The sequence below is a fragment of the Odocoileus virginianus genome, chromosome 24 (genome assembly GCF_023699985.2).
Source record: "Odocoileus virginianus isolate 20LAN1187 ecotype Illinois chromosome 24, Ovbor_1.2, whole genome shotgun sequence".
Lineage (NCBI taxonomy): Eukaryota > Metazoa > Chordata > Mammalia > Artiodactyla > Cervidae > Odocoileus > Odocoileus virginianus.
The window spans coordinates 13,441,549-13,467,041 of record NC_069697.1 but is presented as its reverse complement, the minus strand read 5'-3'; the positions used below and the strand labels follow the sequence as shown (position 1 = coordinate 13,467,041).

At 34.1% G+C, this 25,493-nt stretch overlaps 1 protein-coding gene across 5 annotated transcripts in view; it reads right to left on the bottom strand.

Moving 5' to 3' along the window:
- LRRIQ1 (leucine rich repeats and IQ motif containing 1) overlaps nt 1-25,493 on the bottom strand; it is a 210,896-nt gene that overhangs the window by 158,002 nt on the left and 27,401 nt on the right. For all 5 annotated transcript variants that reach the window (XM_070454293.1, XM_070454295.1, XM_070454296.1 and 2 more), the window contains 3 exons: nt 24,489-24,639; nt 3,964-4,157; nt 3,342-3,469 (listed from right to left, as the gene is read on the bottom strand). In XM_070454293.1, coding sequence (XP_070310394.1) covers nt 3,342-3,469; nt 3,964-4,157; nt 24,489-24,639 — 473 coding nt within the window. The remainder of the gene's footprint in view (nt 1-3,341; nt 3,470-3,963; nt 4,158-24,488; nt 24,640-25,493) is intronic.

The window sequence follows — 25,493 nt, the reverse complement described above, 5'->3', positions numbered from 1 at the left end:
CATTATTTGCATATACATTACTTAATAGCAAAATTTACTGAAACGTCACATGGATTCTAAAAAAGAAAGAAAGAAATGTAAAACTTTTCCAATACATAATCAATGGACTTGAGTACTAATTTTATGACATTTCCTACTTAGGCATTCTAGATGATTATATCATTATATTTAGATCATTAAGAAATTTAAGTTCTTCAAAAGAAAATACAGTTCTAATAAATGCATTTATTAAAAGAAAATTCTTACTTTTTTTTACCTTTAGTATATTTCTAATACTAAATCTTTTCCCTTATGCTAAAAGGATTTCGAAAGATTAATAGATACTGAGTTTTTCTCTTTTTTCAGAATATCTCATGTTTTTAACCATAAATTATATGTGGCAACATTTGGTAACATATAGATTATAAGAGACATTAACTAAAAATAACCAAAAAGTTTTAAAATGAAAATAAAATTCTTTTCACAAAAATAAAGTATTTCTTCAGATAAATATTTGGTTTAACCAGATATTTTTTTATAATATCAGAATTTTATCTTTTCAGAGAATCATGCTTTTAGAATCATATTCTTTTTTTTTTGGAAATTTTAATCAAGAAAACTGGCTATTCATTCACCTTTATGACTATTCATTAGGATGGCAGAAACCTAATAGTAGAATCATTTTTTTTAACCTCTATAACTTTCCTTCTACTGACATTCTGTGTATATTTTTTTCCAAGAAAATTCAAACCAGAAAGACAAAGGACATTAGTGAAAACCTAATACCATTTGACCTTGTCACATTAGCCCTGGGCATAAAAAAGATATAAATTTCAAAGACGACAAAAAGCAAAAGATTTGCACAATGAACAGCCAATCGGTAATAGTTTCCACTTTCTGCTCCTACTTAAGAGTCTCACTGGAAGAGGAAAGACTTATGAAGCTGGAGAGTCTTCCAGTTAGAACTCCACTGAGAAAAACTTAAAACAGTCACATGTCCTAATGAAAATTCAAAACAGAAGTTAGGATGAAACAAGTATTTCAAACAATAAGCACTAAACATCATTCTTTATATGTATTTGATTTGTTGGAAAAAAGCATATGGACACATAATTTCTTCCTTGTGATGAAAATATTTATCAAAAATTTTTTTAAAAAATGTACATTTTAAAAGACATGCCAACCACAAATCCAAATATCACATTTATAAAATTCTCCTCAGGTTTGCAACATGCACTGACATACATTATTGTTTTGAATAATCATCAATATCCTGTAAAATAGGTAAGGTAGGTTTTGCCACACCTCTTATATGTGAAAAAACTGAGTATCAGGTAGTGAGAAAAGATTGGCTCACTGTCAACTGACAGGTAAGTTGTTAATTCAGAATTCAAACCCAGCCAGATCTGTTGACCCTGAGTTTTACCAAACCTAAAGCAGCTCTGAAAAAGTCAACACACATGGTAAAAGCTTAACATAAAATGGGTAATTTCTACAGTTAATGGTAATAGCTTCTGGTGAAAAATACCTAGTATGAAGGTTATTTTTTCACTGATTTTAGGAAATAATTTCACTAATTTATATGTTTATTTCTATCAATCATATTTCCCTGGTGCCCTCAGGACTTATTCACTTATCCTTTCAGAAATGGTAGGTTATTTATGCAAAAAGCTTTCATAAACCCACAAAAAAAAACCTTTCAAATATAAATGATATTGTTTAAAAATGCAAAATAGCATGTTATATAATTTTACCACTTTTTTATATAGCTAAGTGCACCAGATTGTTATTTTATTTCTAAGAGATTTTGAGGGTAAGGACATATGTTACTCAGTTGTGTATTACCCAATACAGCAAACACCACCTGAATATCCAAATGTTATGAAGCTAATTGCTGCAAACAAAATTATAAATAAGGATTATTTGGTTTAAGTATCCCAGTTATTGTTATCAACTCTAAAATTTTTAAATAGTTCATTTTATAAAATTCCTGGTCATCTATAATTGATATGAGAAATAAGATACATCATATTGATAAGGCAAAAGTCTATTAGCTAGTGCTAACTTCAATTTTTAAAAGCAAAATATTCCTTTGATGATTTAAATTGTCCAAAGAAATAATGGAATTATTTCTCAAAATGTTGATGTTTTAAGTATTTTCTAAATTCTTTAAGATTATTATGCTCATCAATGTGGCATGGAATCTAGTTCTATAAAATGTTAGATATGTCAGTAACTGAGTGATTTACTGCATATGTCCAAAGCATAACTGAGTATATCTACTGAAATTGTATTTCTTACCTGAAAAATCTTGTGAAAAGATCCAATAAGTTTGTGATGGTCTAAATTACTTAAATAGCATTATCTGACAGTGCTACTCAGGAACAAATATCTTTTTAAAGGCAAATCAACTTTCAGATTTTAGAAATGATTAGAACAACTAGAAGGAATTTTAAAATACAAATTCAGTTTTTGACATGTCAAATTGTGGAACAGTTTAATGGGTAGAAGTCAAATCATTTAGGACTCAACGGATGAGCACTACAGTGACAGAAATTTAAAGAAAATTGTTTGGGAGGTGATATATATAAATATAAATATACATGAAACAATGAGTTGTCTTTGTTCACTTGTTTTGCAAGAATTATACCACTCACAGAAGCAACTTCTTGTAAAAGATAGCTCCTATCCCTTACTTCTTGTGCCTTTGATGACCAAATTAATCATATTAGAGTTAATAGGCCTCAATGAAATATTAAACAGAGGAAGACATATACATCTTGTACTCCTGTTTCAGTTTCAGTTTTAGACAGCTATTCTCTGCAAAGATCCAGATGTTTGGTGGTTTTAAATGGATCTTCTATGGCAGGTACACATCTCGATTTAATATTAAGGTATTTTTTTAAGTGTTACTTTATATCCTTAGGGAAATCAAATTTAAATCTGTCTTAACAGTTTCAAAAAGACATGCAAGTTGAGAGCAGATTAAAAATCGTTCTTCCAGGACTTAATAAGTACCATTTGAGAGAATGAGACATCCTTCTGAATTAAATTAACTACCTCCTATATTTTCCAAGGAGGGTATCTTTACAAATATAAACAAATCTGCCCTGAGAAATTTCCATAAGTACATTTTTGAGAAGGAACAAAATGAGTAAGATCAGTACAATTAAAATCCTACTAAAATTTGAGGATATGTCAATACATGAAGTTAGATTTATAATTTATGCACCAAGTTATTATAATGTACATTCCTTGAATTACTGGAAAAACCTAACAGCTTTTCTATTTGTTATGAAGATCACACATTTACATTAATCATTCACTGCCTTTAAGCTTAATAAAGCAAATTATACTTGTACCTGTTTTGAGAGATAGTCAGGATTTGCAGTAAAGGCAGCCAGTATGAAGAAAATGTTTCCACAGTTGAAATGCTGTTATCATTCAAGTGCAATTCTCTGAGAAGAACGTGATTCCCCAAGAATGGAAGCTATATTTAAATTTGACTTATTAGCTTATATTAAGCAAAACACTTTTGTCATTTAACCAAATTAAAAAATATAAAGCCTACCAAAACTAACAGATATATTCTGATAAACAGCATATCATAAATCAGTTATTATAAATAAAATTCCAATAATTATTTTCATAATTTGCATATTTTAAATTAAAAGTCCTCATGACAAATCTTAATTACAATTGCAGATAAATTTGGTCCCACTTATACACTGAATCATAACTGAAAAGATTATGATCTATATTTTAGTATTATAAAAAACTAATGAATTAATTTGTTTATAAGATATTGTAGTAATGTTGAACAGTTTTTAAATAGTGAAAAGTACATAATAGTTTAAAATGGAAATCAAATCCAGTTGATAAGCAAAAAGAATAAAAATTAAACAAACTGCTTTTAAAATGTGTGGTTGATACTTGCAGCTAAAGAAAAATTTTGTGTTAATCAAATTAATTCAAATCAATTACCTCACTTAGATAATTTCCCTGTAACTTCAGTATTTGCAGCAATCCACAGTTTTCAATGCCCTCAACTTCAGTAAGATGATTATATGAACAATCCAGGTATATAAGGGTAGGTGTATCACAAAGACCTGTTGTACTAATTAACTGATTATGGTCCACGACTAGCTGCTGAAGATTTTTCAATGATTCTAAGCCACCTGGAAGAAAAAAAACATTTCCAGGATCACTTTATCATACATTCTTCCAAACTCTAGAGTTGCAATTTTCTTCTAAATAACTGCATATTTTTATTTCTGAATATTCCTAATTATAAGACTTAGCTCAATTTTCTGAGGAAAAAATATGTGTAAGTGTAAAATTCATTATTATTTGAACTTATACCAAAGAGACATATTTTTGAATGACAATTATGTTCCATTTCAAAATTTAACAAAATACTAGAAGCCATATGTTGGGCATTGAATGTTGTTTTTTCAATTGAAAAATAACAAGGAAGGGGGTAGGATCATTGGAAAAAAAAAGTTTTCAATTCAGTTTCAAAGTCTTTGACTTTTGAATGCTTGGTTAAGCTGGTTACATATTAACAGAATGTAATTTTCATACCATTGAAATATCTAGCTTAGATTCATTAATGAAGTAGGTATAACTTATTAATATCAATAAAGTATTAATATTTTTTCTGGTATTATAAGATTGTGACAAGTAGCCTCCTTTTTACACAAATAAACTTAAAATCAATGATTTCTTGTAAAAAATATCACAGGAGCCTTAGATTAGACTATAGCTCAGTGACTATAAAGAAAAAACTGAGAAGGTTGTTTAAATAAGTCATCACTGGAAAGAGATGCTAAGGAAGTCTATAAAAATTTCATGGAAGATATTAAAAATATAAAAAATTTTATGTAGATTGAATATTCGACTATATAAGTTCTCTGTAGTTACTACCCTGCTATATGAAATAAGCATTTCCAGAAACTGGAAATATCATTTAAGGTTTAGAGTAAGTACTAGTAAGAAGAATGCCTTGTGTGAATATCGTGCAGATGGGAGTCATTGAACTAGATGTTAGAGAATTGACCCTCATTCTGATTTCTTTGAGAGCCCGCACAAAATATCTTCTTCAATTAAATGATGAAATAGAGTTTTTCTATCAAAAATGTTATATGATAATAAATTAAAAGATCATCTTAAAAGAAACATAATTATGAATACAAATTAAAATCAGGAATATATGTAATTAATTTTTCCTGAAGGCATTTAAAACATTTAATCCAAGATATATTCTTTTTATTATACACTGTGATTTACAGAAAGGGCAGATAGTCTGTTTATATCCACAATGGAGAAATAAAAGGAAGAATCAAGTAATATTACCAAGATTTCACAAGAAGACTTAATACTCTGTATCATCTTTTAAAAATTCAGATAGTGTAATAACATGAATTCTGAGTATATTGTAAAAATACTTCACAAAGATACATATTAAGAAAAAAATTTTTTAATGACAGTATATCTAATAGTTTGAGTAAAATAAAGCAACTTAATGTTACAGATGATTATTTCTCATAAAAATTTTGTACTAAAATGTAAATTTTCATATAATGACAAATGCTGCATACCTAAGAGAAGCAGGAAAAGGCAGAGAAGACCCAAAGAAACAAAGACTCAAATTAAAATTCAGACAACAATATTACTTTTTAAAATTCTTATTTAGAATTAATGTAATGGTGTTTTCCTGTAATGTAAAATAGCAATCATGACCAAGAGAAAATTATTATCTGATGTTATCAAGGAGTGAATTATTCTCCCCTATAAGATATTTGACTAAAATGAACCAACTATATGTTATCAATTCCAAGGTATTAGAAATAATATATTACATACAATAATAAATATATATTAGCTTCAATATAATTTAAAATCTGATGAAACAGAAAATACTTCAGTTTAGAATTCCTTGTAATCATATGTACTAATAGAAGCAGAAAATATTAATAAGAGGTGGCAAGAATACACAGAAGAATTGTACAAAAAAGATCTTCACGACCCAGATAATCATTATGGTCACCTAGAGACAGACATCCTGGAATGTGAAGTCAAGTTGGCCTTAGGAAGCATCACTATGAACAAAGATAGTGGAGGTGATGGAATTCTAACTGAGCTATTCCAAATCCTAAAAGATGATGCTGTGAAAGGGCTGCACTCAATATGTCAGCAAATTTGGAAAACTCAGCAGTGGCCACAGCACTGGAAAAGGTCAATTCCAATCCCTAAGAAAGGCAATGCCAAAGAATGCTCAAACTACTGCACAATTGCACTCATCTCACACGCTAGTAAAGTAATGCTCAAAATTCTCCAAGCCAGGCTTCAGCAATACGTGAACCGAGAACTTCCAGATGTTCAAGCTCGTTTTACAAAAGGTAGAGGAACCAGAGATAAAATTGCCAACATTCACTGGATCATTGAAAAAGCAAGAGAGTTCCAGAAAAACATCTATTTCTGCTTTATTGACTATGCCAAAGCCTTTGGCTGTGTGGATCACAATAAACTGTGGAAAATTCTGAAAGAGATAGAAATACTAGACTACCTGACCTGCCTCTTGAGAAACCTGTATGCAGGTCAAGAAGCTACAGTTAGAACTGGACATGGAACAACAGACTGGTTCCAAATAGGAAAAGGAGTATGTCAAGGCTGTATATTGTCACCCTGCTTATTTCACTTATATGCAAAGTACATCATGAGAAATGCTGGGCTGGAAGAAGCACAAGCTGGAATCAAGATTGCTGGGAGAAGTATCAATAACCTCAGATATGCAGATGACACCACCCTTATGGCAGAAAGTGAAGAAGAACTAAAGAGTCTCTTGATGAAAGTGAAAGAGGAGAGTGAAGAAGTTGGCTTAAAGCTCAACATTCAGAAAACTAAAATCATGGCATCCAGTCCCATCACTTCATGGCAAATAGATGAGGAAACAGTGGAAACAGTGGCTGGCTTTACTTTTTTTAGGCTCCAAAATCACAGCAGATGGTGACTGCAGCCATGAAATTGAAAGACACTTACTCCTTGGAAGGAAAGTTATGACCAACCTAGATAGCATATTAAAAAGCAGAGACATTACTTTGCCAACAAAGGTCCGTCTAGTCAAGGCTATGGTTTTTCCAGTGATCATGTATGGATGTGAGAGTTGGACTATAAAGAAAGCTGAGCGCCGAAGAATTGATGCTTTTGAACTGTGGTATTGGAGAAGACTCTTGAGAGTCCCTTGGACTGCAAGTAGATCCAACTAGTCCAATCCCAAGGAAATCAGTCCTGGGTTCATTGGAAGGACTGATTTTGAAGCTGAAACTCCAATACTTTGGCCGTCTCATGCGAAGAGCTGACTCAATCGAAAAGACTCTGATGCTGGGAAAGATTGAGGGCAGGAGGAGAAGGGGACAACAGAGGATGAGATGGTTAGATGGCATCACCGACTCAATGGACATGAGTTTGGGTAAACTCCGGGAGTTGGTGATGGACAGGGAGGCCTGGCATGTTGTGGTTCATGGGATCGCAAAGAGTTGGACATAACTGAGTGACTGAACTGAACTGAACATCAATTAACCTGCTAAAGCAAGTAAGTCATTTCAATCAAAAGGAAATGCTAATTAATATTAATTTGTAGTTGTATAAAATAAAATGTCCTTTATCAAATATTTAAATGCCTTAAGCAATCTACTTCCATAAGTTTAATATTTTTAAAACCCAAGCACATTGCTTTTAAGTTTTTCAGATCTAATCAAGAGCAGGGTTTTCTATTAGCTCATTTAGATCAGGGAATGAACTTGTGAAACTTTTCAACAATCACCTAAGAGGAGAACCAAGAATGAAACATTAGGTTACACACTGAAGGAAGGCCAATAATCTGGCACAAAAGCTAAAAGGAAAAGGAAAGAGCACATAAAGCAGGAGGATAATTGGGAGAGAAAAAGCAAATGAAATTCTGTGCTGATGGCAGTGATGAATATACATTTTACAATTATCAAAGGTATTTCTTTTTACACTAAATTATATACAGTCGACAGTGTGAGCCAGAGTGGGCAAAGAAGGAGAAAAGGCCACTGCTTTGGCAAGTAATGATGTAGCAGAAGAATTTTGCTAGAGGTCCCCATGAAGTAATTGAAGGAAAGTCACAGTGCAGTGGAAGGGAGACAGTGAGTGTCGCCTACTTTTTAGATATTTGATAATGGTGAGAAGACCCTTCAAAGTCCTTAAAACAGCTCATAATACCCCATCTCTGAACTAATCCTCTACGATCCCCTTCTCATAGTTCATTCTAACAAGCTGACCTCCTGGCTATTCTTTGAACCTACCACTCAGGACTGCCTGAACATGTGAGAGACAACAATCAGGGTGTGATGTGTTAGGCTAGGAAGAATTAAAGCTCATCAGCTAATTAGACTGATGCTGGCACTGAAGCTCCAATACTTTGGCCACCTGATGGGAAGAGCTGACTCACTGGATAAGACCCTGATGTTGAGAAAGACTGAAGGCAGGAAGAGAAGGGGATGACAGAGGATGAGATTGTTGGATCTCATGGCTGGCATCACGGACTCAATGGACATGAGTTTGAGCAAACTCTGGCAGATGGTGAAGGACTGGGAAGCCTGTGTGCTGCATTCCATGGGGTTGTAGAGAGTCGGACACAACTGAGTGACTGAACAACAACAAATCAGCCAATTTCAGATATTAAGACATCACGATTCTCTATCAATATACAGAGAAGGTACACTTATCCATAGAGATTCCATCAGAGATTCCAATCTGGTGAAACTAGCATGACTTCAAGTCTCAGATACTAAGGAATACTGGACTGAGCATGCCTACTTCTAGGAATCAATTATATAGTAACACACACACAACTATGAAGTAACATATAGAGAGATTCCTTGCCATATTATTTAAAAAGCAAAGAAATGGATAAAAGTTAAATGTCTATCAGTAAGGGGAGAGTAAAATAAATTATGAAGAGAAGTGAAAGTCGCTCAGTCATGTCCAACTCTTTGTGACACAATAGACTACGCAGTCCATGGAATTTTCCAGGCCAGAATACTGGAGTGCATAGCCTTTCCCCTCTCCAGGGAATTTTCCTAACCCAGGAATCAAACCCAGGTTTCCCACATTGCAGGTGGATTCTTTATCAGCTGAGCCACAAGGGAAGACCAAATAAATTATGGAGCATCTATAAAATGAATATGTATAATCTTCAGTATGAACTAGTCTAACATTGAAGAATGCCCACGATGTATTTTTGCATGTAAAATCCAAGTTGCATACATAGGATATTAGCTATTGAGTATACCTTATATTAAAAAAACACCTCTATGACTGTATTTCATTGAACAAGACCTAGATTGATTTGCGGTGGTGGTGGTGGTGGAGTTGCTCAGTCGTGTCCGACTCTTTGCAACCCCACAGACTGTAGCCCACCAGGCTCCTCCGTCCATGGGATTTTTCAGGCAAGAGTACTGGAGTGGGCTGCCATTTCCTTCTCCAGGGGATCTTCTGACCCAGGGATCGAACCTTGATCTCCCGCATTGTAGACAGATGCTTTACAGTCTGAGCCGCCAGGGAAGTCCCAGATTGATTTGTAAGCAACTGTAAATAGTGGTTATGCCTCAAAATAAGAAAGAATGGAGGAAGCAGACAGAGAGCAGTTAAACTGTATACATTGTATACTTCTCTATCTTGTAATTCTTAAATGAGAAACTGTTAGTCACTCAGCTGTGTCTGACTCTGTGTGACCCCACGGAATGTAACCCACCAGGCTCCTCTGTCCATGGGATTCTCCAGGCAATAATATTGGAGTGGGTTGCTATCTCCTTCTTCTCTTAAATAAGAATGTACTTATTGTATAATAATTTTAAAAACAATGTTTTGTTTTGTTTTTTTTTTTAATCAGAGCAAGTACTGAATAGAAGTGTTATTCTATATTTAATACTGACTACCCCTATCACCAAATGGTTGTTGGACTGGACAAAAATGAGAAAAAACTGATGCTATCAATCATCAGAAGGGTTTGCTATACAGCCAAATTGTGGGGACACTGTTCACAGATAGCAGAGCATATCTGTTGGATTTTAAGATCAAAGTTTAAAGGAAATTTAGTGAAATGGCAAAAAAGAGATTTGGAAGGATGTACAGAACACTGGCCTAACTATTAACAATGGGGGAGGATGGGGAAGATGTGCATTTGTGCATGCGTGTGTATGCCTAATGAGAAAAAGATAAGGAAATCATCTAAAAAATACATACTGAGGTCTGCCAACAACCATGTGAATGTGAGACGGAAAGTAGATCTTTCAGCCTCACTGAGCCTTGAGATGATGGCAGCCCAGTGACACTGCTTCAGTGCAACCTCAAGAGAAATCCTGGGCCAGAGCCATCTGGCCAAGCCAATTCCAGATACCTGATCCACAGAAAACAGGAGATAATACATGTCTGTGGTTTTAAACTGCTAAATTTGGGGATACTTTGCTTCAGAACAATATATAACTAATAGAGTAAGGATCCTACTCTGAAAAAAAAACATGAGAAAGAATAAAATATGTTGAAAAGTTTTGGGCTAGGAATGAACATTTAAAGAAATTTAATGTAATGAGAATTCAAATATACTAAAATAACAGAAGTAGGTAAACAAATGGACCAAAATAGCACCATAACAGAAGTGATAAATAATTTGAAAAAACTAGCGTACAGGACAGAGAGCTAAAGATTGGATGGCTCACTAAGAAGAGAAAGCCACACTGAGAATAAAATATTTAGAAGCAGAAGATAAAATGACATAGATTACATTAATTAGATAAAAACAGACATGACAATGTCAACCAAAATATGGATCATCTATGAGTGAGAAATAGAACCAAGCCAAAAAAGCTTTCAAATATATTGAAAAAAAAAAACACAAAAATTTTCCAGAAATGAAGGAAGAAAAATCTATAGTTTAAAAACAACATATTCTAAGAAAAACTTATGTGGGTTTACTGACGATAAGATGTCTTGCTGAATTTATTAATCAAGGACAAAGGATATATTATTCAGGTATTTGAGCAGAAACCAGTTATGATGGAGTAAAATCAAGTTAGCCTCTAGTTTAACTGCAGAAACAAACATATCCAAATGCAATGGAGCAGTGTCCACTAGGGTTTCCCAGGTCATTCAGTGGCAAAGTATCCACCTGCTAGTGCAGGAGATGCAGATTTGATCCCTGGGTCAGGAAGTTCTCCTGAAGAAGGAAAGAGCAACCCACTCCAGGATTCTTGCCTGGGAAATCCCATGGACAGAGAAGCCTAGTGGGCTACAATCCATGGGCTTGTAAAAGAGTCGGACACAACCTGGGGAATAAAAAAAATAAACTGCTACTTCACTATTAGAATAAAAAATATATGCCTAGAACACATCTCTTTACATATACTTTAGTAATCACAGGTTTTATTAAACTTTTTAAAATATTTAATTAAACTTAATTATCTAAACCTCTTTAACTAATCTTTATCCTAAGTAGATTTATTTACAAAGAAAAAGTAGGCATCATTGCCTGAATTGTTACAGATAGTGTTCAAGCAAGTGATTTCATATTTTGACCACATTTTTTCATGTAACATATCCTCTTCATAAAGGAGGTCATTTTGTTTACCATTTTACCATTTTACATTTGCTATTCCTCAAAGAGTTTTTTTTTCCCTCAAAGATTTTTGAACCTCTATTCAGGTATTAGCTATGCTTATTACAGTTGTTATTTTCTTATTAGTTATCTGTGAAAATTTTTTTCTAATTTCCTGAAATAATAGGCATGAAATATATTTTCTGTTAACATATAAATTATTTATAGTTTTCACATTTCTATTAGAAATATAAAAATCTGTTTTTCTAAAAATAGCTTTACTTTAATATAAAACTCCTAACTTGTTGTACAGCCCTAAGACTGTGTTGTGTCCTCATGGAAATAGAAAAAGGATATAGACAGAATATCTGCTCAAGTATCATTTACTTGATAAATTCAACTAGAATTTTAAAAAAACATGACATAGACAATTATTCACAATTTATTGTTAAGTGAATAAAGTTAATTTCAAAACAATATTACAATAGTGATTCTTAAAGTAGATAGAAAACAATCTAGAAAGTTCATCAATACTGGCTGTATCTGGATGGTGGGAATATGGATTGCTATTTTATCATTTTACATTATAATTTATAGACAATAAGATGGTGTAGATTAAAAGTTAGAAAAAGATACAAAATTCCATTTCCAGAAATTTCTGTTCAGATAGTAAGATCTTTACCCTTGAAAACAACTAAAAACAGTAACTACATTTTTTTAAAGTGTTTCCAAATGAGCTATTAAGGAAGACTTCTTAGTCCAAAATCTGAATAGGTATGGCAGGCAAAGAGAAGTAAGCAGAAGGGCAAAGCCAGTTTTCAGAGTGAGAAAACTTGTTAAATCTGATGAATATGAAGATCAATTTCTATAGCCTCACAGTTTGAGTAAACAAAACTTAAAATTCACCAATAGTAAGCAAGTATGACAGACAACGCCAATCAATTGGGACCCCAATCGGCTATACCCAACCGGAAGACAGGAAATTAAACTATCTATCTATCTCAAAACCTCAGTATTCAGTGAAAAAGGGAAACAGTCCTCCCTTTAAAATAATAAACACAAGCTGACTCTCCCATAGGTTTGCAACTCAAATTCACAACAACGGTGAGCAGAAAACGTTCACCAAAGATGTAGCACAAATGATTCTACATTGCTTCTGTCCTTTGGAATCTGAAAAAGTCTCTAATGAACAAACTTTAATCTCACAACTAGGAAAAATCACAAAGTTTAAGTCCTAAGGGAAATAAACAGGTAACAAAAAAACACATGAAATACACAAAGAAATAAGATGCCTAAGAGTTAGAAGAGATGCAAGACAGCAAGAAGAGATGGAAAGAATACACAGAAGAGTTGTACAATAAAATATCTTTATGACATGGACAACCACAATGGTGTAGTCTCTCCTCAGAGCCAGACACTGTGGCGGGCGAAGGCAAGTGGGCCTTAGGAAGCACTGTTGCCAATAAAGCTAATGGAGGTGATAGAATTCCAGCAGAGCTATTTAAAATCCTAAATGATGATGCTATTAAAGTGCTGCACTCAACATGTCAGCAAATTTGGAAAATCCAAATGATACTGACATTATAAAATAATGTTGTCTTAAGACATTCAAAACACACATATATAGACACATATATATACACACAGAGTTAATAACTCACTGATAGTACATTAAGTTGGGAGGGAAGAAATTAGATTTTCTAAGATCCTAGAATTGCCTTGGAATAAAGAGGAAGGTGGTAAATAAACTTAGATTTGGCAAAGAAAGAAGGAATGATACAACATCTATGGTAAGCCAAAAGAATAGTAAAATAATATAAAACTGAAAATATAAAAGAAAAATAGAATAATTTAAATTCTCAGCAAAAGCAAAAGAAGGTAAGAACAGAGGAAAAAAAAACAGAACAGGAGGAACAAATAGAATCAAACAGTAAGAGAATAATTTAAACTCAAATATCTCAATAATTGTACTTAATTATTGATTACACTATCAGGGACTTAAAGGCTACGAATCAAACTGAATTTGTCAGGCATTCTAGACAAAACAATAACAAAACAACACATTTTTCTGTTATAATACAAAAATTCCAAAAAGAGAACTTGTAGTAATACCGTAAGTGAAAGGTTAGAGAAAGATGTGTTATGTAAACAGCAGTTCTCAAAGTGCGGTCCAGTGTCCCATCCAGAGATACTTTTTAAAGATTTCATGGAGTTAAACCTGTTTTCATAATAATTCTAAGAGGCCATTTGTCTTTTCTACTCCCACTTTCTCAAGAGTGTATAGTGGAGTTTTCCAGAGACTATATGAGGTGTGATATTGTAGCAAATCAAATGCAGAGGACACAGGGAAATCCAGCTATCTTCTGTTAAGTGAGACATTAAAGAGATTTGCAAATGTGTGTAACAATGACCCTCTTCTCACTGTATTTTTTTGTTTAAAAATAGTTATTATTCTAAAACTGTTACAAATGCAAAGACTTTATTAAATATTGAATTAACAAATAAAAACAAACATCTCAGTTTTTTCTAATACAGTAAATATTGATATATATGACTCACATAAATGAAAGCTAACTGAGGTTCTCAATAATTTTTAAGAATGTCAGAAAAATCCTGAGTTCAAAAGAAAGCTAGTGAGATTTTGTCAGACACACAAGACTAAGGAAGAAAGCGCTGATACAGTTGAAAAGGGACATTAAAAAATGATAAAATGGGTCAATTTAACAGAAACCTATAACAGTTATAAATTTGTGCACACCAGATAGCATGGCTTCAAAAATGGATTGTCCAAAAAAATTCATTTGTGTTTTTCCAGTGTTACAGTAAAAATCTTTAAAGCAAAGAAAAAAAAAAAGCTATGACAATAAAGATCTGCAATCAATAATCATCACAGGAGTCATGTAAAATCACATTTCTCTGGGACTATGCTAACAGGATCAGGGCCCCATTTAATCAACAAGCAGTATGGTATATATCACTAAGGCTTCCCTGATAGCTCAGTTGGTAAAGAATCCACCTGCAATGCAGGAGACTCTGGTTCAATTCCTGGGTTGGGAAGATCCACTGGAGAAAGGATAGGCTACCCACTCCAGTATTCTTGGGCTTCCCTGTGGCTCAGCTGGTAAAGAAGCCGCCTGAAATGCGGGAGACTCAGGTTCAATTCCTGGGTTGGGAAGATCCCCTGGAGAAGGGAAAGGCTCCCCACTCCAGTATTCTGGCCTGGAGAACTCCATGGACTGGATAGTCCATGGGGTCGCAAAGAGTCGACACAACTGAGCGACTTTCACTTCACTTCACTTCACTTCAGGGTATATCACTAATGAGCAAGCCCTGAGTCAGGAAGTCCTGAATTTCAATAACACATGCCTATTTGAAAAATAGCTATGTATATAAACAAGTTACTTAACTTCTCTAATCCTTTGTTCCTTTTTTTGTGGAATGGGAATGATTTCATACTATTGGGAGGATTAAGAAAAATATTTTCAAGTGGTATGTATAACACTCTCACATGTTCGTACTTAAAGTAATAATCACTGTTTTCTAACAATCATCCTCATAAAAACAAGGAGTTACAAAACTGTAACTGCAGTGACCAAATAAGGTTTCAAAGAGATATGTTTGAGCTAAAACTTGAAGAAGGAATAGGATATTAATACACACTCAGAAATGTCTATATACAACTGATTAAACAGTAATTTGATCCAGTCAACGCACTGGATCAAAAGGCAGAATCTAGATGGGAAGGAAGTTAGAATAAATTGCCCCCCTTCCTCTTTTAATCTTAGAAATTCTTTGTTGTCAAATAAAGGATGAGAATTGAGCAAAATAGACCTATAGCAAGACTTATATTAGAGTATCATTACTTTCTCAACATCTCTTAGAAAATTATTCTCTCCCAGTCAAAATTTCTGACATTTCTTCCACAACACATCCAAAACAAAACAAATAAAACCCCCCAAAATTCAATAGTCTCTTTCAAAGGACTTTCTTATAACACAGAATTGCTTAAATCTTCTTGAGTCTACAGCTTCAATATATTCCTTAGTAGCCCTTTTAAAGTTTCCTAGGTCCCACAAAATAAAACTGAAGTCAAGTATGTTTATCCCTCAAAAAGCCATTGCCTGCGGCAAAATTAGCATTTGGCTATACTTGTTATAAATATCTATTTCAAAGAATTCCTCCCATAGAAATGAGCCAATGGTCTAATAAAACATTCCTGCCACAGGAGGAAAAAAAAAAAACTTTCCTGTAAGGAACAGCAAAAATAAAGACGTTGAATGAGGAGGAAGGTTTCTAGTATTTAAGTGTTTGGTAAGGTCTACCTCCTTTAGTTGCTCCATGACTGCTATGTTTGACAGTTACGTAAAAATGTGCTGAGTTACACATGAGATTTTCAATTTCCATCAGAAGTCCTTCAGTATCATACAGGTACAAAAAAAAAAAAAATACTGAAACAGGAATCAGGAAATGTGGATTCTAGTCCCACCTATGCCAGAAGTTATATGAAAACTATGTAGGTCTGTTTTTCCATCTGTAAACTAAGAAGCCTGGACTGGCAGATCTGCAAAATCCCTTTCAGCTTTGCACTAGGCATTGTGTAGCCTTTAGTAGGCTAGCACCATCTAGTGGAATCCAAAGAATTCACAAAATGGATAATGAAAAACATTTCTACAAGCAAAATATCTACAGCTTTCTCTTATTTTACTTCATTATTTTTTCCTAATGTTCCAGTGACAACATTTGGTAGCAAGAATTAATTCAGGCACATTTCTCTATGAGCCACAATACAGCAATCAAACCTGTGTGAAAATGCTGAATTAGTTCAGTATCTTTCAAACTTAGAATACTAGTTTCATTTTTTTCAGAAGGCATATTAACTGAAAATAAAGCAGCAGGAAACAACAACAACAAAAAACTCTGGGTATCTATCTACTTACAATAATATTTTCTATGAATGTGTTACCTGAAATTTATAAATTAATGATTTATAAATTATTGGCCTCAAATAAACCATTTTTTCAGATTAAAGTTTTACTAAAATACCAGAGACAGAAGCTGCATGAATAAGGAAACAAAAATACTTATATGCTTTTACACATTAACAACACACTTGTTTTCATTTTTACCCAATAGTCAACAAAGAAAATATGTCAATTTATACCTATTCTCTTTCTTTCTGTTCTAATGCCTGGAAAAACATTTACACATAGTCAGGGCTCAATATATTTGCTCATTAATAAATGAATATATATTAAAATTATATGTTTCAGTATAAGAGTTTATAATATGGTATAATAAAACATTAATGACTTTAAATTATACTTAAATGCATATTTATGAGAGAGGCAATAGAATGAAACAATTAAAAAATCAGGTATCAGCGTAGGCAAGTGATTTTCAAATCCTGGCTCTATCACTAAATAATGGTGTGATTTTAGACAACTTACTTAAACTTTGTATTTCAATTTTCTTATCTGTAAAAAAAAAAGATTAAACAGTACCCAACTCATACCACTTATGTGAAAATCAAACGAGTTAATATGTATGTACATAAAATAAATGCCTGGTGGTAAAAAAAAAAGTTATCTATTACCATATTTATTATACTAAGTTCTATAGACCGCCTTGGTCATGAATCATGAATTTTAAAAAATTAATTTAGTTTAAAAATGTTTCTGCTAGAAAGTCAATAAAATACAACATATTTTCGGAACATAAAATAAAACTAATTACAATTTACAAATGACCTGTTTTTCATTTGTGTTGGCTATTCATTTTTTAAAAACTCAAAAATATAACTCAAAACGTGAAAGATTCCCCACAGATGAGTTTTATCAGCTTTAATGATCACTGTGGCAACATTCATTTAAGAAAAGTTTCTTTCATTTTTTTCTCAACATTACTTATAGAAACAAAATCTTACCAATTTCCCATGAAATTTCAGGCAAAAGAAAGCATGAAATACAATGATGATAACAAACCTTAAAATTTAACTGAAATCCACCTAAATTAAAGTGAGTTATAAAAGATAAAGTTTCATGTAACTTTAAGGAAAAAACATAAAACTTTATTCAGAATTAAAAAGTATAATAAAATCTCTTTTCCAATTAAAGTATATCTGTCTTTAAAATCATCAATCTAAAAAAAAAAGAAAAAAAAATAAAATCATCAATCTAAACTTAAAAAGAGCTTAAAGCAATTATTTTGTGCATTCAAGATATGCAAAATAATCCAGATCAAAAAAGTAATCATTAAATTACTATGAAATTTATTCGACCATGTATACCCAACATAGTAGCTTATTGTTTTGCTACATTTGACCAGAAAATAATCTGTACCTCAACATGTAACATATATTAAGGATATAATTTTGAATTATATTTGAAATTAATATTTCAGTTATGATTAATAATTAGAAACTTTTCTTTCCATAATCACAGCAATAACATGCTTAAACAAAGTGTTAACTTCATTACTTTCTATTTATAGAATTAAATTTTAAACTTTTACTTTGAAAAAGTATACTTAACATTATGTTTCTATTTCTACAATTAACTAGTTCAACTAGAATGGAAAATATTTAGCAACCAATTATTTCAAATGAACTGCCTTAAAGAGAATAACAGAGTTACTATTTTGATTCACTAAATGTAAATAAGTAAAATAAAACTGTACAATATTTTCTAATAAAAAGAGTAATTAGAACTTATATCACATATTAACTAGTGTAATAATTATAGCTTAGTTAGAATTAGGAACAAATTAAACTCGAATTACAAGTGTAGAATATGTGGTATTGCTTCCAATTTTATTTCACCTCCTTAAGAAATATTATAGTATGGAATAGTGACTTATTAACTTATAAACACAAATCTATCTTTGTGCCCCTTCATAAGAGTTCTTGGCATCAATATATCATTGAAAGACAAAATCTATGCTTTTCACTTAGCTCAACCAGAATCTCTATAAGCAGTTCCTGAAGATGAAAAACAGACTCCAACTGGTTCAGAAAATCTACTTTCTCCTGTATACTCTTCTCACACTCCATAAATACAGCGTTTCATGCTACCCAACAGACAGCAAAGATGTGTTTTACCTTGTTTGCTTAAGTGTACTGCATAGAGATACCTCAGGTACATCAATTAATACTATGGCAGTTTTCACATAAATCTTGCAGATATCCTATCCCAGGAAATTCACTGACTACAAGAAATCCCATACAGCATTGCTGGCAATGAAAATGAAGTGAATGGAAGTTCAAGCATTTCTTCTTACAAACAACCTTTTTCTTTCTCTCAAACTTGCTTTAGTGCGTGCCAATAAAGTAACATACATTATCAGTGCACTTGCCTTCATTCCAACAACAACAAAATTATTTCTGTATGCATTTTAAATTAAAATTTTAATATAAAAGTTGTATCAAAAGTATCAGTATTTCCATATGGGAGAAGTCATGAATGGTCCCAAAGTGGGCAGCATGGACACATAGCAAAGAAACATATTAAAGAGCAATATACACTACATTTTAAAAATTGTCTTGAAATGTTTGCAAAACAAAAGCTTGCCTTGTGAAAACAACTATATGTTTCCCTTATTAAACAAAAAAAGGGGGAGTTGATGGTGACTGATTAGATTCAATTCTCCCCAGATGTCTGCCAGAAATTCATAAAGTGCAGCAAAGAAATCAAAATACTCACAATCTATCCTTCCATTGCAAATGGGAGACAAATAAGTCATAAGCTAAATTTTTTTCTAAATAGGGTAATAAGTATCTGAGATCAACACAATCCAGGCTGAATTCACACTTTACAAATGAAATCCTACAGAAACTGAAAAGATAAGTAAGAAATAAAGGTGTCCCGGGGTGGAAGAACCCATTTATTACCAGCAAAGCCTCCCTCGAGAAAGAGAGATTCATCCTGAGTGGGGTCAGTAAGGAAACAAAGCATATGAATTAAATTAATAAATCCAAACAGCCATGGTCTATATGAGAGAAAAACATTTAAGCTTGGATCAGTAAATAAAACCCCAATCCATGCTGAATACAAGTACATACCTGAAACAAAGTGACTCGGAAAGGTTAAAACTTTTTTTTTTTGATTAGGCAAATACAAACAAAATGAAACCTATCAGACAAGGTAGAATTCAATCACAAAAGTATTAGAGAGACAAAGAAGGGAACTTATAATTTTCAAGGCTAAAACCCACAATAAAGATAACACAATTAAGAGTATGTGTGTAACTGCATGGAGAAACATACATCAAGCAGAAACCAAAGGATGTAAACAGAGAAATAGGCTGATTAAGAATCGATACACTTAGGGCTTCCCGGGGGCTCAGTGACAGAATCCACCTGACAATGAAGGATGTATGGGTTCCATCCCTGATCCACCTGGAAGTTCCCACGTGTCACGGAGCAACTCAGCCCAGCACCACAACTGCCGAGCCTGTGCTCTAGAGCCCAGAGTCACAACTACAGAAACCCGCACGCCACAAAGGAGTAGCCCTTGCTCGCTGCATCTAGAGAAAGCCCACACACAGCAATGAAGACCCGGCACAGGCAAAAATAAAGAAATTCATAAATAATTTTTTTTAAAGATACATTTAAACTAGCTCAACTCCTTCAGTCCAAGGTGAATCAAGCAGACATAGAAAATCAAAAATAAAAGATCACTAATATAGAGCTAAAAGATGAAAATATATACTCTTATTCCAACAACAAAAAACCCTTCTTTTCAAGTACATGTGAAACATTCCTGAAAATTAACCACATACTAGAAAACCACAAGTTTCAAAAAGCAGATATAGCACAAAAATAATTCTTTGACTATAACTTTTAGAATGCTTGTTCCAAAAGAAGGGGAGAGCTGCTAAGCAGCTGGCCCCAGTGTTCTGCTTCAATTGTTAATTCAGATTTTGTGCTGTTAATTAATAAGCCTTCTGTTGCAGGGAACTTCCCTGGTGGCTCAGATAGTAAAGCGTCTGCCTGCAATGTAGGAGGCCTGGGCTTGGTCCCTGGGTCGGGAGGATTCCCTGGAGAAGGAGATGGCAACCCACTCCACTACTCTTGCCTGGAAAATCCCATGGATGGAGGAGCCTGGTAGGCTACAGTCCATGGCGTTGCAAAGAGTTGGACACAACTGAGTGACTTCACTCACTCATAATGCAATAAAACTAGAAAAAAAAAATGACAACAAAAATGGCCTTTCCATATGGAAATTTAAATTTTTAGGTAAAAGATAAAACACTTCATTAAATTATAGAACAAATGAAAATATCCATATATCAGGAACTGCAGAATAAATACTGCTCTGAGGAAAATTTATAGACTTAAGTACTTATGTCAACAAGAGTAAAAAATGAAAAAGAATAATTGAATTGTATATTTAACTTAAAAACTGAAAAGAAAAATGTAGTAAACAGAAGAAAAACAAAACCCTCACCAAAACCCCAGTATTAACATGTATTAACGGTAGGAGGGCAAAATGGTACAACCTATAACTCATATAAAATGTGTCTGGTACTGTGTTCCTAGATTAAAGATGTCCTTTGTCCCAAAAAGTATCTACATCAGGGAATTAACCTACAGATATATCTGATAAAGTTTTAGAAAAGGCAGAGGAACCAGAGATCAAACTGCCAACATCCACTGGATCATAGAAAAAGCAATATTGTTCCAGAAAAACATCTGCTTCTGCTTGACTATGCTAAAGCCTTTGACAGTGTGGGTCACAACAAACTGTGGAAAATTCTTAAAAGAGATGGGAATACCAGGCCACCTTTCCTTCCTGTGAAACATGTACACAAGTCAAGAATTAATAGTTAGAACTGGACATGGAAAAATGGACTGATTCCAAATTGGGAAAGGAATACGTCAAGGTGACATACTGTCACCCTGCTTATTTAACTTATATGCAGAGTGAAAGTGAAAGTCGCTCATTCGAGTCCAACTCTTTGTGACCCCATGGACTATATACACTTCATGCAATTCTCCAGGCCAGAATACTGGAATGGGTAGCCTTTCCCTTCTCCAGGGGATCTTCCCAACCCAGGTACTGAACCCAGGTATCCCTCACTGCAGGTGGATTCTGAGCTAAGCCACAAGGGAAACCCAACAAAACTGGAGTGGGTAGCCTTTCCCTTCACCAGGGGATCTTCCCAACCCAGGTATCAAACTGGGGTCTCTTGCATTGCAGGCAGATTCTTTACCAACTGAGCTATCAGGGAAACCTATATGCAGAGTACATCATGTGAAATGGCAGGCTGAATGAAGCACAAGCTGTAATCAACATTGCTGGGAAAAATATCAATAACCTCAGATATGCAGATGATACCACCCTTATGGCAGAAAGTGAAGAACTAAAGAGCCTCTTGATGAAGGTGAAATGGGAGAGTGAAAAAGCTGACTTGAAACTCAACGTTCAAAAAACAAAGATCACTGCATCCGGTCCCATCACTTTATGGCAAATAGATGAGGAAACAATAGAAACAGAACAGACATTATTTTCTTGGGCTCCAAAATCACTGCAGATAGTAACTGCAGCCATGAAATTAAACAACGCTGGCTCCTTGGAAGAAAAACTATGGCAAACCTAGACAGGGTATTAAAAAGCAGAGACATTACTTTGCCAACAAAAAGATCTGTATGGCCAAAGCTATGTGTTTTTCAAGTATTCATGTACAGATGTGAGAAATGGACCAAAAAGAAGGCTGAACGCCAAGAAATGATGCTTTCCAACTGCGGCACTGAAGATTCTTGAAAGTCCTTTGAACTGCAAGAAAATCAAACCAGTCCATCCTAAAGGAAATCAACCCTGAACATTCACTGGAAGAACTGAAGCTGAAGCTGAAGCTCCACTGATGCGAAGTGCCAACTCATTGGAAAAGACAGTGATGCTGGGAAAGACTGAGGGCAGGAAGAGATGTGTGTGACAGAGGACGAGATAGTTGGATGGCATCACCAACTCAACGGACATGAGTTTGAGCAAACTGTGGGAGATATTGAAGGACAGGGAAGCCTGGTGGACTGTAGTCCACGGGGTCGCAAAGAGTCAGACATGACTGAGTGACTGAACAACAACCAGCTCTCATCAAGTCCCTTGAGAATCTCAAAGTTACAACAATAGAAAATAAAAATAAAACACAACAACAACAAAAACCCAGAGAACTTTAAGCCAGGTAGTGAAAAACTTGAGATTTTTACTTTAGACTTATCCCACTGAAAATGTATAGACGTGAGTGGAAGCTGAATTTCAGGGGGCAGAAGATGGAGGTTGAGTAGTAAGACATGAGAAGTGAGAGCAAGAACAGAACACTCTTTCACAAGACTTGACAACAAGGGGAAAGAGAGATGAGGCAGTGGCAGAAATGAATGGCAACAGGAAGAATCTGACACGAGGAGGGTGATAAACGATGGAGGAACATACCAGAGGAGAATGACAGGTACACTTACAGGAAACAGAAGGGCTGATCTTAAATACGAAAAGGCATTTCCAGATAGCCAACAAGAACCTACTGTGTAGCACATGGAACTCTGCCCAGTGTTGTGTGGGGTCCTGGATGGGAGGGGAGTCTGGAGGGAGAATGGATACATGTGCATGTGTATGGCTGGGTCCCTTCTCTCTTCACCTGAAACTGTCACAACATTATTAATCGGCAAAATACCCCAATACAAAATTAAAAAAAAAAATTTACAAAATTTTAAACTTTATAAAAAATATCCCGTATAGATCCCAAAACAATAAAAACACCTAAAAATAGAAGACATTTTCATCACTGAATTTTCTGGATTACAAAGAATAAGGGTGGAAACAGCTATTGATACAGAGGTATACAGGTACTGGAAAAACACATAGCTTTGACTCTACAGACCTTTGTCGGCAAAGTAATGTCTCATTACAGATGGAGGGACAAAGACGATGAGGGAGATTCAAAGAGATAAGTTCTTTCTTTTTATGTGGCATTAGTAGCCTTATCTAAAAAAGGAAGGGCTTCTAGGTGGCTCAATGGTAAATAATCTGCCTGCTGTTGCAGGAGACATGAGTTCATGCAGGAGACATGCTTGGGAAGATCCCCTGAAGAAGGAAATGGCAACCCACTCCAGTATTCTTGCCTGGGAAATCTCACGGACAGAGGAGCCTGGCGGGCTACAGGCCAAGGAGGTGCAAAGGGTCAGACATGATTTAGCAACTCAGCATGCAAGCACAAAGAAGGAAAGGTTAGTACAAGTGACGTATGTAGGTAAAGAGAGAAATATCCTATCAAGAAACAGTGACGACAGTTGCTGAAAAGTATAGTAAGCATGTATGTGCTGTTACTTCAGTGGTGTCCAACTCTGTGTGACCCTATGGACTGCAGCCTACCAGGCTCCTCTGTCCATAGTATCCCCCAGGCAAGAATTCTGGGGGGTTGTGGTGCCCTCCTCCAGGGGATCTTCCTGACCCAGGGATCGAACTTGCGTCTCTTGCATCTCCTGCTTTGGCAGGCGGATTCTTTACCACTAACATCACCTGGGAAGCCCGTAGTAAGCATAGAGTCTATAAAAATATGATGGCAACAAACAAGGGTATATTATATATATAATAATATATATCAATATATTCCCCAGTAGAGTTCAGATCACTATTAGTTATAAGAAAAGGAACAGGGAGGTAAATATACTAATTTAAGGATCTCCTAATGACAATCCATTTGCCAGTGGTGGGAGCATATTCCTTTTATATATATTAAAAATATAGTTTTGTTTCCTTCTGGGTAAAAGATAAAATAAGTATGGCTTGGATAAAATTGGCAAATTACAGATTGTGTCCTATTCTTAAAGAAAAATAAATGAAACAATATATAATCATGAAAAATAAATGTTAATATATTCAAATTCCATTGTTCTCACCAATTCGAGTGATTTTATTATGTGAAAGTTCAAGACTTTGGATATTGGTGCAGCCATCCAAACCATGAAGAGAAGTCAATTGATTTTTATTAAGAAGAACAATGCAGAGGTTTTCCAAATTTTCACAGTTGATAGTCTCAATATGGTTTTCCTAAAACAAAGAACAAATGTAATTAGTTTTATTTCAATGGCTTACTAATGAAACATTTAAAGCTTGCAGAAAAGAAGAAAGGTGATATACTTGAATTTAAATGATTATCTGAGTCCCTAACTTTTAAGATAACTATGTGGAATGTTATACTATCTGAATGAAAATATCAGGCAATCAAATAAATAATTAACTGATTTAAACTTATTAATAATCTTTTAAAATAGAGAAAAATATAGAGGATCAATAACAAAACATTTCAAACTATCTGAACAAGAGTGAACAATTTGACCACAGCTGCTAACAAACTTACTTTAAAGAAATCAAACACTGAAAAATTTGAAATCTACCCATTTCTCTTCCTCAGTTCCTTTTGTGATGTCAATACCCTGAATTAGGTATATATCTTATATGCAAATTTATACTTTTACTAAATATACATATCTCTACAATATAGAATATTGGTCTCAAGGTCAAGATCATATGTCAGGGATGCAACAGCATTCTCTTTTTTAAGACTTCAGAAAGATAAAGTGAAAGTCGCTCAGTCATGTCGGACTCTTTGTGACCCCATTGACTATACAGTTCACGGAATTCTCCAGGCCAGAATACTGGAGTGGGTAGTCTTTCCCTTCTCCAGGGGATCTTCCCAACCCAGGAATCAAACCCAGGTCTCCCACATTGCAGGGGGATTCTTTACCAGCTGAGCCACAAGGGCTTTTAAGAATTTTAATGGTACAGTCCCACAACACTCTCTTAAAAACATCTATGAGTACAGTCTTTGTTAACTGGAGTAAACTTAATAAGCATAGGAAACACAAAGAAAAGAAAATCATATTGGTGGAAGCACTGTAGGT